Source organism: Lolium rigidum, chromosome 7, assembly GCF_022539505.1.
Source record: "Lolium rigidum isolate FL_2022 chromosome 7, APGP_CSIRO_Lrig_0.1, whole genome shotgun sequence".
NCBI classification, from domain to species: Eukaryota; Viridiplantae; Streptophyta; class Magnoliopsida; order Poales; family Poaceae; genus Lolium; species Lolium rigidum.
In genome coordinates this window covers 219,635,380-219,652,786 of record NC_061514.1, presented here as the reverse complement: position 1 = coordinate 219,652,786, position 17,407 = coordinate 219,635,380, and the positions used below count along the sequence as shown (strand labels likewise).

Sequence of the window (17,407 nt, the reverse complement as noted above, 5' to 3'; positions counted from 1 at the left end):
CTTACATAAATGCCACAACGGGCAAGTTCACAAACATAGCAGCGGATACACGTCAACGTCGTCGGGCCCAAGTCATGCCTTAGACCTACGGGCGTCGACTTGGAGATCGTCCTAGGTCGCATAGTCGTCCTGGTATCCTCCATCGTCTTCATAGTCCTCCTCATAGTCTGGCCAAGTTAATAGCCAGGGACAAAGCCGTGAGTACATTTGGAATTGTACTCGCAAACCATCACAAAGGGGTGCTAACATAAGCAATCTAAAGGAGACAAGAGAGGAAGAATAGTTTCTCTTGTGGATATAGCATGCATCAACAACTATTGTCGACATAGCATCCCGACTTCTCAAGTGAAGGGAACACTAGTGTTGTCCTATGACACCTCTATATCTTTGTTAAAGAAGATACTTCAAAAGATATCCTATGACATCTCTATATCTTTGTTAAAGAAGAGTTGCATTCTTCCATCTCAATTGATGGATATGCGAGGGAAAGTCCTATGACATCTCTATATCTTTGTTAAAGAAGAGTTGCATTCTTCCATCTCAATTGATGGATATGCGAGGGAAAGTCCTATGACATCTCTATATCTTTGTTAAAGAAGAGTTGCATTCTTCCATCTCAATTGATGGATATGCGAGGGAAAGTCCTATGACATCTCTATATCTTTGTTAAAGAAGAGTTCCTCTTCAAGAAACATTAGGTATAAGTTCCCCACTTGGTCTCAATTTTTCCACGATCAACACCATGTGGTCAACACACGCCCATTTTCCGTACCTCTCCGGTACACATAAACACAACACTTCCTTTGCAAATCATTTGTCAAAACAAAATGCAAGCCCCGGTTAAGTATGGACATTTCAACCTGTCCATGACCGCGGACTCGGCTATTCGAATAGATTTGACTCTGCAGAGTTTGCGCACTTTCCCCACAAGAACTGATAAATCCGTCGGGATCATCCCCGGATCGTCATACGAAAGTATGCGAGTCTCGAATAATCAGTCATAGTATTTCGCCCGTCTCCCTTGGCACAAGTCCTTCCCTGCGGGCTTACCCCTTCCCGGCACCCCGGCAGCATACCTCCTTTGAGCGTATCTCCGGCGCCATGACGAAGACCCTCGCAATCGTCCGGCTATCAGTTAAGACAGTGTATTGCCTCCTCCAGAGCGCAACCCGGCGTCGGAGGTCATCGTGACCCTCTCTAGAAAGTTGTGAAGGGTGCTTATGCCAATTTCAACAGACTACGGACTAAGCCCGTACCCACTTTGGATAATGTGGTTGCGCGAATAAAAGTCGGGACGGCGAACACTTATACGCAGTGCCCCTTTTTAGAAACCAACACTTTTTCCCACAACACCTTGGTTGTTCCACAAACAACCTTACACCACTTGCACAAAACCTTCTTATCAAGATCCTTTGTTTTCTTAAACCATACACTTGGGTTAGCTCACCGAGGTTTTCATAAACATTTACAACAAGGTAAACCTTGAGGGGTTCCCAACCTATAGTTTCATGAGAAGGAACTAATACAACACCATGGCCGAGATGAGGGTCATCACGCCATGAGGGGTATGTGTGAGTGGCATAAAGAGGATCCTACTTGCTTAAGGTAAGCATGTATGAAGATAACATAGGGTGGATCAAACTTTCAGATTTGAGGTACTACTATACAACTTGGGTGGTGTAGGTGTACTACCCATCCAACATTCATAAGGGTACACGGCATACTTCTCTCAAGTTGAGAATTACACCAAGCTTCATGACTTTGATACCTCTAGACTCAACAAAGTGGTGGGGGTGTGATGTAAAACTCTATTTTGGAATAGGACATGCTCATGTTGAGCATTCAAGTAGACCCAAGGGAGTAGCACGGCCATGATACCATGCATCCCTCCAACATGTGAACAAAGGTGAAAAACCATCACAAAGAAGTACCCCAATTACGACCATACATAGACCACTATAGAGAGAACAACACATATAGGAATAAGATGCTTAGGGACATCAACAAATGACATCCAACACCACATCAATCAGAGTTCAAAGATGGCTTGCCTTGGTTGGCTTGTCCCTGGTCCTCCTCAAATCCTTCTCCAAAGTCCTCCCCTTCAACTTCTCCCTCGTTCGTATCTAGCGTCGCAAAAGTAAACGATGCATACAATCAACATATAACTCAAGAACAAAGGATAAATAAATGAAAAGATGAAAATATGCAGGGGAGTAGTTTGGCAGTAACAAGTCATGGTTTGGCCATTTTGATAAACAAAAAGCATCAAGGTTTAATTAAAAACATCAACTCTAATCCTATCATTGCATGTGACACACATACAATCGTAACCAGAGACAAAATATTACTAACAGAGGATACTGGTATTTTTCCTAGATGCACAATAACAAAACAAGATCAACACAATTGGAATCACTCAAAAACATTTATTTTTCAATTTTTGAGACTCAAAATACTAACCAGAAACAGTGATCAAGTTCTATTTATTAAAAATCGCACACAAATCTTAAAAATACTAGGCCAGTGGCATCTGAAAGATAATATCATACTGATTCTAATGCACTTGGAATCACATCAATCGGAGCTACCAAACTATTTTTATTAGCGAAACAGTACAATGGCAGATTTCCATTTTTAATTTCTGTTAAACAAATTTTCAAACAGATAAAATGGGCGGGAACGCCCTGGGCCGTGCGGTGCTGTGCAGATGGGCCAGCCCAGTGGGGCTCTCCGGTGGCCGGTGAAGAAAAAGGAAAAAAGAAAAAGGCCAGGGGCCCGTGGCGGGCCAGGCCGGCGGACGTGGCCATGCACGCCGACGTGGCCGTGCATGCGCCATGCGCCCGTCCGATCTGGATCCGACGGTCCAGATCCGGCGCGTGATCGACGTCCGCGGCGCTCGCCGGTGCGGAGGAAGAAAGAGGCGGCGCGACGGCTTACCAGCGGCTGGCGGTGGCGTGGCTCGATGTAGGTGGCTCGGCGGCGTGGGTGTGCGGCTCGGGGACGTCCTGGCGGTGCTCGGACACGTCGGCGTCGCCTTGCTTGGCGGCGTCTGCGTCACGAGCGTCGCCGGTGGGTCATCGTTGTCGTTGCTCCGCTGCAGATCTGCAAGGCAGAGGGCAACGGAGAGGGTTAGGGGTGGTAGGAGGTGGTGCTGGCGATGAAGGGAAGAGAGGGAGCGGCAGGGGGAGTGGCGTCGTCGACGGCTCCTCCTCGTCACCTTCACGGTGACCACGGCGGCGATGGCGTCGGGAGGTCGCAGCAGCGGCTTGAGCGGAAGCTCCAGCGGCCAGGCAGTGGGTGAGGCAGCCTGACGGCGTGCGAGTGGGGGAGTTGAAGAGGGAGTGGTGGCACTGGGGGTTTTATAGGCGAGGAGGGGGTGCGGTAGTGGCGTGGGCGGTGCGGATGGCCAACGGGCGCGCGAGGGCTGGCGTCACTGGCCGGGCCCAGTGTGACGTCGCCCTGGGAGCGTCAGCGAGGGGAGGGAAACGAGGGGGCGCGCGGGCAGTCGAGGTTGATGGCGCCTCGAACGAGGAGACGCCATCATGTCGCTTGACCCGTGGTGGCGCGCGCGTGCGTTTTAGGGCTAGGGTTTTGGCGCGGGAGAGAGGGGCTGGTGGTGTTTGGGCCAGAGAGGGGAGAGATAGGAGGGCTAGGGTTGGGCCAGGGCAAGGAGGGAGTGGTGGCATCGGCCACGGCCCAAACCAGAGGAGAAAAGAAGAGAGGGAGAAGAAAAGAGAAGAGAGGGGGAAGTCTCCCCTCTTCTTACCTCTCGGCCAAACTCCAAGGGGGAAAAAGAGAGAAGAGAAAAATAAAGGGGCAGGGGTAAGAGAGAGAGGGCCATGCCAAGTGCATGTGCCAAAACTTGGTGAGAAGGGGCAAACCATGCTGATTTAAAATGAGGTACTAAAATATTAACCAAGGTACTCTCTAATTTGAAACTCCTAATGAAAATTTTAAAACCAGACTACATATAATCACAATTAAAAACTCTAGCAGACATAAAATGAAAAGTTTTTGTTGGTCCAAAATTTTAAGCAGGAGAAAAAATGCAGGTTCTGAAAAATGGGGTGTTACAGAGTGACTAAGAAGTATCCAGACTTACCTTTTCATTTTCATGTTTTAAACTTGTTAAATCTTGGTCAAACCTAGGATTTGACAAGGATTCAAATGGGCATAAAAATTCAGAAAAAATCAAAAAAAAACCAAAGCACATAGTCTTCTTCTGTCATATAGTAAGCATTCAAGTTGATAAACAAGGTCTAGACATATTCAAACCAGACAATCATGTATCTACCCCTAACCCTAAACTTTGTCTTATGAAGTCAAGTATGAAGAGAAGTGGTTTTGGGTTTCAAGCATCGACATTTCAAAAACCTCCCAAAAGCTTCATTTTAGAGTGACTAAGAAGGATCCATGCTTACCTTTTCATTTTCATGTTTTAAACTTGTTTAAATCTTGGTCAAACCTACGATTTAACCAAGATTCAAATGGGCATAAAAATTCAAAAAAAAATGAAAAAATGAAAAACCAAAGCACATAGCCTTCTTATGTCATATGGTAAGCATTCAAGTTGATAAACAAGGTCTAGACATATTCAAAGCATGTATCTACCCCCTAACCCTAAACTCTGTCTTATGAAGTCAAACATCAAGAGAAGTGGTTTTGGGTTTCAAACATGGAAATTTCAAAAACCTCCCAAAAGGTTCATTTTAGAGTAACTAGGAAGTATCCAGGCTTACTTTTTCATATTCATGTTTTAAACTTGTTTAAATCTTGGTCAAACCTTGGATTTGACCAAGATTCAAATGGGATAAAAAATCAGAAAAAATGAAAAACCAAAGCACATAGCCTTCTTATGTCATATAGTAAGCATTCAAGTTGATAAGCAAGGTCTAAACATATTCAAACCAGACAAATCATGTATCTAACCCTAACCCTAAACTCTATCGAAGTCAAGCATGAACAGAACTGGTTTTGGGTTTCAAACATAAAATTTCAAGAACCTCCCAAAAGCATCATTTTAGAGTGAATAAGAAGGATCCATGCTTACCTTTTCATTTTCATGTTTTAAACTTGTTTAAATCTTGGTCAAACCTAGGATTTGACCAAGATTCAACTGGGCATAAAAATTCCTAAAAAATAAAAAAAAAACAAAGCACATAGTCTTCTTCTGTCATATAGTAAGCATTCAATTTGATAAACAAGGTCTAGACTTATTCAAACCAGACAATCATGTATCTACCCCTAACCCTAAACTTTGTCTTATGAAGTCAAGTATGAAGAGAAGTGGTTTTGGGTTTCAAGCATGGACATTTCAAAAACCTCCCAAAAGCTTCATTTTAGAGTGACTAAGAAGGATCCATGCTTACCTTTTCATTTTCATGTTTTAAACTTGTTTAAATCTTGGTCAAACCTACGATTTAACCAAGATTCAAATGGGCATAAAAATTCAAAAAAAATGAAAAAAATGAAAAACCAAAGCACATAGCCTTCTTATGTCATATGGTAAGCATTCAAGTTGATAAACAAGGTCTAGACATATTCAAACCATAAAAAGCATGTATCTATCCCCTAACCCTACACTCTGTCTTATGAAGTCAAACATGAAGAGAAGTGGTTTTGGGTTTGAAACATGGAAATTTCAAAAACCTCCCAAAAGGTTCATTTTAGAGTAACTAAGAAGTATCCAGGCTTACTTTTTCATATTCATGTTTTAAACTTGTTTAAATCTTGGTCAAACCTTGGATTTGACCAAGATTCAAATGGGATAAAAATTCAGAAAAAATGAAAAACCAAAGCACATAGCCTTCTTATGTCATATAGTAAGCATTCAAGTTGATAAGCAAGGTCTAAACATTTTCAAACCAGACAAATCATGTATCTAACCCTAACCCTAAACTCTATCGAAGTCAAGCATGAACAGAACTGGTTTTGGGTTTCAAACATAAAATTTCAAGAACCTCCCAAAAGCATCATTTTAGAGTGAATAAGAAGGATCCATGCTTACCTTTTCATTTTCATGTTTTAAACTTGTTTCAATCTTGGTCAAACCTAGGATTTGACCAAGATTCAACTGGGCATAAAAATTTAGAAAAAATCAAAAAAAAACCAAAGCACATAGCCTTCTTATGTCATATAGTAAGCATTCAAGTTGATAAACAAGGTCTGGACATATTCAAACTAGAAAAAGCATGTATCTACCCCTAACCCTAAATTTTGTCTTATGAAGTCAAGCATGAAGAGAAGTGGTTTTGGGTTTCAAACATGGAAATTTCAAAAACCTCCCAAAAGCTTCATTTTAGAGTGACTAAGAAGGATCCAGGCTTACCATTTCATTTTATTGATTTAAGCTCGTTTAAATCTTGGTCAAACCTATGATTTGACCAAGATTCAAATGGGCATAGAAATTCAGAAAAAATTAAAAAAATAAAAAACCAAAGCACATAGTCTTCTTCTGTCATATAGTAAGCATTCAAGTTGATAAACAAGGTCTAGACATATTCAAACCAGACAAATCATGTATCTACCCCCTAACCTTAAACTCTGTCTTATGAAGTCAAGCATGAAGAGAAGTGGTTTTGGGTTTCAAACATGGAAATTTGAAAAACCTCCCAATAGCTTCATTTTAGAGTGACTAAGAAGGATCCAGGCTTACCTTTTCATTTTCATGTTTTAAACTTGTTTATATATTGGTCAAACCTAGGATTCGACCAAGATTCAAATGGGCATAAAAATTCAAGAAAATCGAAAAAATGAAAAACCAAAGCACATAGTCTTCTTCTGTCATATAGTAAGCATTCAAGTTGATAAACAAGGTCTAGACATATTCAAACCAGACAATCATGTATCTACCCCTAACCCTAAATTTTGTCTTCTGAAGTCAAGCATGAAGAGAAGTGGTTTTGGGTTTCAAACATTGAAATTTCAAAAACCTCCCAAAAGCTTTATTTTAGAGTGACGAAGAAGGATCCATGCTTACCTTTTCATTTCATGTTTTAAACTTGTTTAAATCTTGGTCAAACCTAGGATTTAACAAAGATTCAAATGGGCATAAAAATTCAAAAAAAATTCAAAAAAAATTCAAAAAATTAAAAACCAAAGCACATAGCCTTCTTATGTCATATAGTAAGCATTCAAGTTGATAAACAAGGTCTAGACATATTCAAACCAGAAAAAGCATGTATCTACCCCCTAACCCTAAACTCTGTCTTATGAAGTCAAACATGAAGAGAAGTGGTTTTGGGTTTCAAACATGGAAATTTCAAAAACCTCCGAAAAGCTTCATTTTAGAGTGACTAAGAAGTATCCAGGTTTACCTTTTCTATTTCATGTTTTAAACTTATTTAAATCTTGGTCGAACCTAGGATTGACCAAGATTCAAATGGGCATAAAAATTCAGAAAAAAATGGAAAACCAAAGCACATAGCCTTCTTATGTCCTATAGTAAGCATTCAAGTTGATAAGCAACGCCTAGACATATTCAAACCAGACAAATCATGTATCTAACCCTAACCCTAAACTCTATCGAAGCCAAGCATGAAGAGAAGTGGTTTTGGGTTTCAAACATAAAAATTTCAAGAACCTCCCAAAAGCTTCATTTTAGAGTGACTAAGAAGGATCCAGGCTTATCTTTTCATTTTTCATGTTTTAAACTTGTTTAAATCTTGGTCAAACCTAGGATTTGAGCAAGATTAAAATGGGCATAAAATTAAAAAAAATCAGAAAAATGAAAAACCAAAGCACATTGTCTTCTTACATCTTTGAAGTGAGTAGGCATTAGTGGCAAGTTGAGAGGTAAACTTAGTCAATTTCTTGACTTAGCTAAAGGTTTGAACGCGAGAAAATATGGCATATTTCACAACCATCAGCCCAACAGGCCCAGAACACGCCCGGGTGAAGCCGGTGAAGAGACGTGGCAGCACAACAAGCAAAGTGCCCCAGACCACCTGCATATCCAACAGATCTTAGCCGGGCCCTATCATGCCCAGATTTGGGCCCACAAGCCTAGGTCCGGCCATCACCACGCCCGCTGCCGCAGTCGCCCGCCCACCGACCGCCAGGGTTGTGGCAGCGCCGGCCGAGGCCGAGGATAGCGCTGGTCCGCTGTGAGGAAGGGAGCCGCTCGTTGGGTCCCGGATCCGTGCAGGAGGAGGAGAACCGCCACCGCCGACACCGCATGGGCTTTGCCCGGCAGCCCGGGGCACTCCATCCGCCTAGGGGGGAGGGGGCGACGGGAGCGAGGCTAGGGTTTCCTACATGTTATCTTCAAAGGTGTGTCTGCCAGGGCCAGGGTTTGTTTTGTTGCCACGGCAACAAAGACGTGGCGTTGATGCGGTGCTTCCACGGCAGAGTTGACTGATCGTCCTGATGTGGCTATGAAAATAAGTCAACATCTGTAAAGATCCTTCACAATTTCACATCAACACACATATAATCTATACAGTCAATCCACCAATTTTTTTCTTCAAAAGGAAAATGCTTAACTCATTCGAAAATCATCTGTCTTCACAGAATAAATGTCTCCCACGGGAGCTCGTCTCATCACCATTTCAAGCGCTAAACACAATTAAAAAGCTTACAGCAATGGTGTTCCAGGGAGTGATATTTTGGAACATGGAACATATGCTCCTGTATTTTGAAGTGCATCTTCACGTGCTACACGCTCACAAAGTCGTTTCGTAAAAAAACAATCTGTCATGTGATGTGTGAAAAAAATCAGTTCTAAAATTAATGTTTTGCACAAGATAAATTTTTTTTTTTACATAAATCATGAAAATATTGGTTTTTTCTTGAAACTTGACGAATGCACATATATTGTGGAGATGTACATGTAAATTTTTTTGTCAAAAATTTTCAACACTTCGAAACATGATTTTTTGGTAGAGGAAGTATATACACCCAGTAGCGGAATTGAATTTCCGACGGTTTATCACGTAGTAAAACCTACAAAACTGTTGATACTCCGTATTTGAAACAAAACAGTGTTCGCTATCCAAACAGTATACAGAACTACTACTATACATACATTATTACAACAACCATCATAACTCAAAACAAGAGTTAGCCTATACTTTTCATTTTTGCACTGCAGCTCAAAATAAATATATAGCAACAAAGAACTTATCAACAAGAACACACGAATCCAAAATCACTGAAGCAGCACAACACCGCAAACTGAAATCAATCGTCCAGCTGGTCACTCGTGCTCGTGATCGACCATAGGCCCTTGAACATCGCGGCCGACTGGAGGGAGAAGTCTGACACAACACGGAACAGCTCTGGCAGGTTCGTCCGGAGGAGGCTAAGGGACTTCTCCCTGACTACTCTGCATTGCTTCGTGTACTGCTCTTCCAGGTCTTTCAGACCAAGCTCCAACCTCTCCACGGTGGCTTTCCGCTCCACCAGGGGGTCAGCGCGCGTTCCGTCGGAGTTGCCGGCCTCAGGAGGAATGCCTGCTCTTTTCTCCATGTATTTCTGTGCCCAGTCTTCGAAATGCCTCTTCTTCTTCTCATGTTCCCTCCTGGTCTCCTGAATCTTTACCCTCAGTTTTATTTCGTCATCCTGGTGGACCAGGATTGTATGTATAACTTCCCCAAAAGTGTGTATGGCCTTCTTCGTAGCATCATCAGGGAGCTTCTCAAGGATATCGTGCCAAGCGTGCAACAGCCTCTTGATTGGAGGCGTCGTCTCAACCGGTTGTGACGAGTTAGGCTTCAGGTTGGTATCGATGGGAATCACATTCAGCTTGATCCAGCTGTAGAGGTTCCCTACGTACTCCTTCTGATATCTCATGAACTTGTCATACTGTGAGCACCACTCCTGCACAATGTGCCAGAGCTGCACAGTCCGTTCATTATGTTGCTCACTTGTTTCCCTTAAAGCAACTGAGATGTCAAACGATTTGAGCTCTGAGATGATCTTGAGCTGCGCTTTGTGGTGCGCGTACATTGCATCCCACATATGCCACATCCTGCCAGTGTGAAAACAACACAATTAAATCTTCAGTTTATATGGTATTTAGAATTTTTAATAAACCAACGAGTGACTCACTAACAATCCATCTGTGAGGGTACTGGTGCTATGGATGAAACTTCTCCATGCAAGATTGTTTTCACACAATATGTGAGTGCTATTCTAGCCTATAGAAAGTTTTTGGTGCTTTATAGTATATGCGGATCCGCAGAAAATGTTTATGAGTTGTGATTTACCTGATTCAAGAAAGAAAGAAACTAAAAGTTCAAACACACCGAGAACTATACTGATGAGCTACTTCAATAGCTTTACGTCCGCTATCCCGATCATGATTTCCTTAGGGGAAAGTAAAGGCCCTTCCCCCTTTGGAAGGCTGTGGGCGAGGAGGGATTCGAACCACCGACACCGTGGTTCGTAGCCACGTGCTCTAATCCTCTGAGGCCCACCTGTCTCCAGTGGATCTCTTCCCGGGGGTACCCCTTCATTTCGGATTAAGAAGGTGGGAAAGCGCCTTTCTCTCTATAAAAACAGCATGTTCCAAGGCGTGGAGTGGGAGAGAGGGGATGTGATGATTGAGGTTTTGAATAAGACGACCTTTGCATTTTATATTTGGATCTTTTTCGTATTTCAAAATAGTGAAAAAGGAAAATAAGAGGTGTTAAGCTTTTTATCATTCTGGCATCGAGCTACTGGCTTACCAGTAAATCATATAACCCCTCCGTCCAGAAAAGGATGCCCAAGATTTGTCTACATACGCATGATCTGCGACATCCTTTCCAAGGCGGAGGGAGTAATAAACAAAAAAACAATGTACACCTTGATACTTTTATTATGATCTCTTGAAAGCAGAACAGAGCAGCTAGACAGTACCTAATTACCAGATCGCCTAACTCAAACAGAATAAAAGGGGTATAAAGTAGAAAATCTCATGGCCAGGATTATCAGTAACAATCATAAACATGCAAACTAGAATAGAATAAATGAAGTCAAATTTGTAACATAAAAAAGGCCTTACCCTTTCACAAGTTCAAGAAGTTTTGGATATAGTTGTTGATCTCTCAGCCGGTTAATTTCTGCAATTGTGGACTCCATCGTTTGCAAATCAACTATATATTTTGTATGCAAGTGACTAGCAGCAGATTTAGCCCTCTCAAGTGATGAAGAACTGGCACCACGCTGCTTCTTCTTGTTCAGAGCAGCTAGCTTTTGTTGATATTCCATTTTAATAACCTCGAACTCCTGCATCAATGACAAACTCGTCAGCTGTATGAAAAAATCTTAATAATGAATGACACCATGCATAGCTCAAATGGTTTTAGCACCGAGTACGGTCGTGGGTTATCATGATATAATGATCTTTATACCAGATGGTCATGGCATCGCCGAGAATGAAAAAAAAAATGTGGTGAAAATATTATGACATGATGAACAGTAGTTAGTTGAAAAAACTTATCATGAGTAAGGAACTGAAACAATTGAGAAGCTGAAGATAACGTTTGGAAGATGAAATTGCATGCCATATATATTGTTTTATACACCAAACAGAACATGAAAAACATCAATAAAACCCAACAGGTAACACCATTTTTGTATCTTTAGAACTACTAGCACATTTTTACCTTCACTTCATGGGATAGCTTTTTCTCCCAAGCAAGAAGCTTCTCGAGAATGGTAGCATGCGTTTCCCATTCGTCATCGTCTAAATCATTCTTCACTTGTTCAGGTTGTGGTATCCCTTTAAATGAGCGATTCCAAGTGATAACTTGCATCACTCTAGCAGAATGATCCACAAATCCTAATAAGATGAGACAGAAGTAAATAAAAGTTAGTCGTTCTCTTCAAACTATTGTACTGTACATGAACATGTATATAGTAATCTGTGCTTGCAGAACACAACTCAAGTGGTTCCTGAAAAACAAGCAATACAAAAACAAGCAACACAGGGACTGCTCAACTGAATGTCAGAGGCAATGATGAAGTACAGACAATCTATACCTAATAATAAAGGAGCTAAGGTTTCTGCCAAAAAGTGGTTTCTGCCAAAATGTTTCGTCAACAACATTTTTTTGGATCGTTTTGCCCTCCCACCAAAATACATAATACGGCAAAATGCCATGGTACCGGTTCGGTTTCGTTTATTTTTCTTCTCCCTTGGCGCTGCGGTCTACTCCGCGCCCGACGCTCCTAGCCCCTCCATTCCCCTCCTCCACGGACAAGGTCTCTGCGCTGCTGGCTCTGCCTCCATTGTCTCCCGGCGCTGCGGTTTTTAATGACAAAAATTCTTATCTTTTGCAGGTTGTTTATCGCGCTACGGCTTTGCTCCGTTCATGGTCGCCACTCCAACGTTTGGAGGATCGCGACCTCTGTACGGAGGTGTCTACATTATTGGAGAACACGGCGAAGGAGTTCATTTCCCAACATGGGTGGCAGCATAATAGGCGTCTTCAGGCTAATTAGGCTGTCCGGTACTATCTAGTGTTTTACTTTTTTCGACTTGGAACATTCTTGTTTTCATCCTTTTGTTTCTTTGAACGGCTGTGTGCATCTTAGTTATGCAGAGGCTGGGTGTAATGCTTAAAATTCTTTGAGTAATGAAGCACCCTTTATCGAAAAAAAAACTAACCATCTTTAGTTGAGTAGGCAGAAACATGAAATTCTCGCAAGAACAAGCTGCTAGAGTGAGAGACACCTACTCATTTTTTACTGGTTACTACAAAATTGTTTGCAATAACTAAATTGGGGCAAACAATCAGAGACTTGATATATTTCTTTGCATGCACTGACTAGAGAAAATGAGAGAGAGAATTGTTGATAATATTTTTTTTATGTTTGTGTTGATTATTTGTTGCTGTATTTATGTTGATTATTTGTAGATGGAAGAAAATGGAAGAAAAACTTAATTCTGGTAATAAAAATCTTTGCGACTGAATATATTAAATAAAGTCAACCCGTAGCTTCTTCCCGGAAAGCAATTTTTGTTTTGTATGTTAAAATCAATATATCTTTCTCTTCCACAGCAACGTGCGGGCATTGTCCTAGTCATCTATATCTATACCTAATATTAAAGAAAATAAGGCTTCTTGCGAATTTTTCGTTCAACTTACCATTGCCCCTGTTTGTCAATCAAAATTACAGCTCCTGCCATCACTGAGTAAATACGTCTGGTCCCTCTCCCTTGCTCGTGAAAAAAATAAGGTAGTCGCCCTTCCTACGTCTCATGCGCCCCCCTCGCTTCGTCCCGGTAAAGCCGCCTGGGCGTAAGGCCCAACAAGGAACAACACCGGACGGGTACGGTTTGAACTATGCTGGCACACAGACTCCGCTTAGAGCACGAGCCCATGGGCAGCCCGACGTGCACTCCGTTTTGACAAGCTGAAGTGAATATTCGATCCGTGTCGCCTGTGCTCGAGCTTCTCGCCGGAAATTGTCTTTGTTCCACCGCCCGTGGTTGATATTGCCACCGTCTCACCGCTCTGCCGACATCGCCTGAAATCGTCTTGTTTTGTTCTATCCGTTTGGTTCGAGTTTGTCGGGAGTTCAATCCGGGGACGAAAGCTGCTCCCTGGTGGACAGTCCCTACTTCGGCGCCGCGACCGACAACGACGGCTGGGCCTGCCTCCTGCCCGCGTCCTTCCGCCGCTTGCCGATGGGGAGCTGGCCCGTGCTGTTGCCGTTCCTCTTCCTCCGTCTGTCCGGCATCCCTATCCTCCTCCAAGACAAACTCGTGCTACGGAATATACATCCGATTCTGCAACACGTGAGCATATTTGGTTCAATCGATCGATCACGGTTTCCTGTATTAATCGCTAATCAATTAGTTGGTACTTGTGCACAGATTATGTGGTTAGACAGAGACGAGCGCTAGATGTTACATGTTATCAGGGAGGGAGCTTTTCATGGTGTGGGGTGACACTTCGCATTATTAGAGCTGGATCACTCGCAAAGACTCTAGCCCCTGCCTGCCATGGCAGCATGCTCGCTGCCGGGACAGTCGTCGAACACCGCCGCCTCCTCAAGATCTACACTGGTAGAGTCGCTGGATGGCCGGGCTGTTGATGCCTAGCATGGCAGCACTCTCTCTGCCGGGAGAGTCACCGGACAACAGGACACGGAGACCGGCCAGAGGAATTTATCCTGGGAGCTTCGTGTGACACTCGGGGCCAATCAGAAGAATATGCGTGATGGCGGCACCTGATCGGGAGCGCGGCGGCACACCGCTGCAGGTTGAGCCATCGGGGAAGGTGTACCCGGGCCGCCACATATGACCAACGAGGGCGGTACGAGGCAACCAAGCATATGGTTACTCAAAGCGGAGCTTTGGCTGCCACAGTTCACCCGAAACATCTGTTATAATTGCTACAAGTAGAAATTCACTGCTGAAGAAAGAAAATTTGGGCAGTGCTATAGAATCGGCCGTATCTTAGTGCTCCAGAGCTCTATGCATCTCTAACATCACATGGTGTGGACAAATCGACCAGGTTCCATAGCTCTACACATTCGGGTATGAACACCAACAAAATCACTTTGGTATGGACAACCATTTAAGGATCTGTATTGTGTGCCAAGTGCAGAGTTGAATACGATGAGGTGAACACTGAGCATAGATCAAACGAAACCAAGGATTCTCATACACAAAATGCAAAGCAAGTTAAAGGAGGTTTCTTTTGAGGTTTTACTAGGAGGTTTCCTCTTTATGATCTCGAAGTCTCATATGTTGTTTTTGTGCTGAACAAAATTGTTGTTGCCGAGTATAGGGAGAGACAAATGTTGTCATTGCACAATGTGTGTGTTTCAATATTTGCAAATAAGATATTTGATAGACCAACATTTCTCGTCGAAAGGGTAGGACAATTTCTTTGATTTTCTAAAAGAAAAAGGAGGAAGTTACCTTTAAAAGAAAAAAGGAGGAAGGTAGAATTGGTACTTTCTACATGCCGTCATGTTTGCAACCCTTGTTTAAACTATGATAATTGTTGGATCGGTATGTTCGGCTATTTTGCTTATTCCGTAGCAACTCACGGGCATATTTCCCAGTCAAGTACTAATCAACTAGGACTAAACGTAGACCCCAAAAAATCATAGTATCTCTGAATCTATGCCTCAAGCACACGCTATGATGTTTTTTTTTTAATATTGAATGTTTCGTAAGCTGTCCATCTATGGGAATGCCATAAAAAAGAGATTTATATTTTGTGAAGCTGTCGAAGTGTCCATCTATGAGAATGACATAAAAGAAAGCTCGAATATAATAGTGGAACGAATTCTTGGTCTGACCAAGTGGATGAGAGGAGCAAGCGCGTGGTACCTCGCGTCTCGGCGAAGTTGGAGTGGTAGTGCATCCGTGCCGCCTCGAGCATCTTGGACACCTCGTGCGCACTGTCGGATGCCTTGAGGAAGTGATCGTCGAGGTCCCGCAGGATATCGCCGAGCCTTGCAGCCTGCGGCGGGACCAGCACCACCGTCCTGCCTTTCTTGCCCTCGGTTCTCCTCGCGGCCTTCTGCGTCAACGCCCGCCGCGCCACGGGCTCCACCGCTGGCTTCTTTCCCTCGGCCACTTCTTCAGCAGCCGTCGATGGCGCTGGCGGTCGAGGCGGAAGCTGAGCCTGTTCCTCTGGATCGGGCGGCGGTGGCGGCGGCGCAGCGGCCTCCGCCCGCTCAGCTTCCCACGAGGCGGCGGCGCTGGATCCCAGCGTGAGCGGCGGGATAGGTATGCCGTCCCGGGGCCCGAAAATGAACTCATCCCAGGAACCCGCCTTGTGCCCCGCGTCCGGAGGCAGGGAGGGCGGGGCGCGTGTGGGAGGGGGCTGGTGCGTCGGAGGCGGAGGAGGAGGCGGCTGCAGCTGGGCCTCCTCCTCCGGACGGCGCGGGTCCTCGCCCTCGTCGTCCTCCTCCATGATTGGCGCCTCGCCGGATGGTTTCTTCTTGATCGCCGGCTGGAGGGGCAGGTCGGGCGCGCTCATGGACCTGACGAGCGCCGGCGAGTCCTCTGGCGGGCCCGGCGGCGGCGGCGGCGGCGGGAGCGCGAGCGCGGCGGCCTGGGCGCCGGCGCCGCCGGAGGAGGACATGACCGCGGCGGCCGAGGCGGAGTGGCGCAGCGCGCCCTCGTGCGCCTCGCCGCTGGCGTAATCGGAGAGCGCGGCCCCGACGTTCCTGAGCGCGGCGGCGTGGGCCGCGTGCGCCCCTGACAGCCCATGCCGCGCCTCGACGGCCGCCCGCAGCAGGTTCTTCTGCTCCCGGCACCGTGCCACCGCGCCCTCCGCGTCCTCCTTGGACTGCCCGCACCCCATCGCGTTCTCCTTGGCTTGGAGTTGGAGTGGAGAGGAAGAGGCCGCTGTGGCTACGTATGTGTGCGCGCGCGGGGGCGGGGCGGTTTGCTCTGGTTTCCTTGGCGCGGGGGGTTTGCGTGAAGGGGATTCCCATTCTTTCTGGGGGTGGACGGGCGGATGCTTTTGTGCTTTGGAATAAAGCAGGCGGGCTCCACAGGAAAGGAGGCACGGCAGACCTACGGTCGTCGTCGCCGCCGCCGACTGGATCGGATCACTGCGGAGGCCGGAGGGCCACGGCGGTGCACGACACGTTGGATAAGGGCATGCGCCAAGCACTGCCTATTGCTTCCACCTTGATGGCTGGTCAAAGAGTCCGATGAGATGCACCTCTTCACGTGGATCTAATCCTAAAGTATGCTTCGAGAAAAGATACATGTCATATTTGTGGTCCTTCTCTTTTTCTTACTAAAGTTGTAGCTTCCATTGGAGATATAAAATTAACCATATTGCTTCTGACAACTTTATTACATGGAGCAGCTAGTTGTGTATGCCACCATTGCTCATGCCCTAAATCGCCAACATATTTTCCCTTGAGGCTGGTGCCAATGCACCACACCACTATAGTCGCCATGTCAGCTTTTTTCACTCATCCCGTCACCCCACTCTCACTCCATGCAGTCACGGTTATAGTCACTCACTTTCTCTCCACATCAGCTTTTCTCTCTCCTTGATATCAGCATTTCTATATCTATATCTATACCTAATAATAAAGGGAGAAGCGTTTCCGTGGTATGGTCCTTTCGTCCGTTCGTCCGTCGTTCCTTGCCGCGCTTGTTTCGTCCATCGTTCCGTTATTTTGACCGATTGCTTGCAGTGTCCTAGCTGATCACGCGACCAATCCTTGGGTGCCGTGTCCAATAGTGAATCAGGTGTTCGTGTTTGAATATAGTAGTGTAGTTACCTCACAAGAACGATTCCATGCTTTATAAAGAGTAAACCACGTGACCATGTAAGGAAAACCTGCAGATATGTCCTGATCTCTTCGTAATCAAGACGAAACAAAAACAATGGCACAACCGATCCCAGAAATCGGCCTCCTCAAGCAGCAGCTGCCGCGGTCGCAGCCGGCGATCCTGGACCAGCAGCCGGCGATGAACGAGCCCACG

The 17,407-nt window shown here is 44.9% G+C and overlaps 1 protein-coding gene across 1 annotated transcript; it reads right to left on the bottom strand.

Moving 5' to 3' along the window:
* Positions 1 to 8,928: 8,928 nt before the first annotated feature.
* Positions 8,929 to 16,378, bottom strand: LOC124674940 (nitrate regulatory gene2 protein-like). Its single transcript, XM_047210993.1, has 4 exons — positions 15,281 to 16,378; positions 11,595 to 11,770; positions 10,991 to 11,214; positions 8,929 to 9,973 (listed from the first exon to the last, which is right to left on the bottom strand). The coding sequence occupies exons 1-4, from the start codon at positions 16,260 to 16,262 to the stop codon at positions 9,184 to 9,186; spliced, it is 2,172 nt and encodes a 723-aa protein (XP_047066949.1). The 5' UTR covers positions 16,263 to 16,378; the 3' UTR covers positions 8,929 to 9,183.
* Between the last annotated feature and the right edge of the window lie 1,029 nt (positions 16,379 to 17,407).

Coding starts and splice junctions, on each gene's coding strand:
- LOC124674940 (XM_047210993.1), bottom strand. CDS start 16,262: ATGGGGTGCGGGCAGTCCAAGGAGGACGCGGAGGGCGCGGTGGCACGG. Junction 11,771..15,280: donor CAACTTCGCCGAGACGCGAG/GTACCACGCGCT, acceptor TCATCTTATTAG/GATTTGTGGATCATTCTGCT. Junction 9,974..10,990: donor CTTCTTGAACTTGTGAAAGG/GTAAGGCCTTTT, acceptor TCACACTGGCAG/GATGTGGCATATGTGGGATG.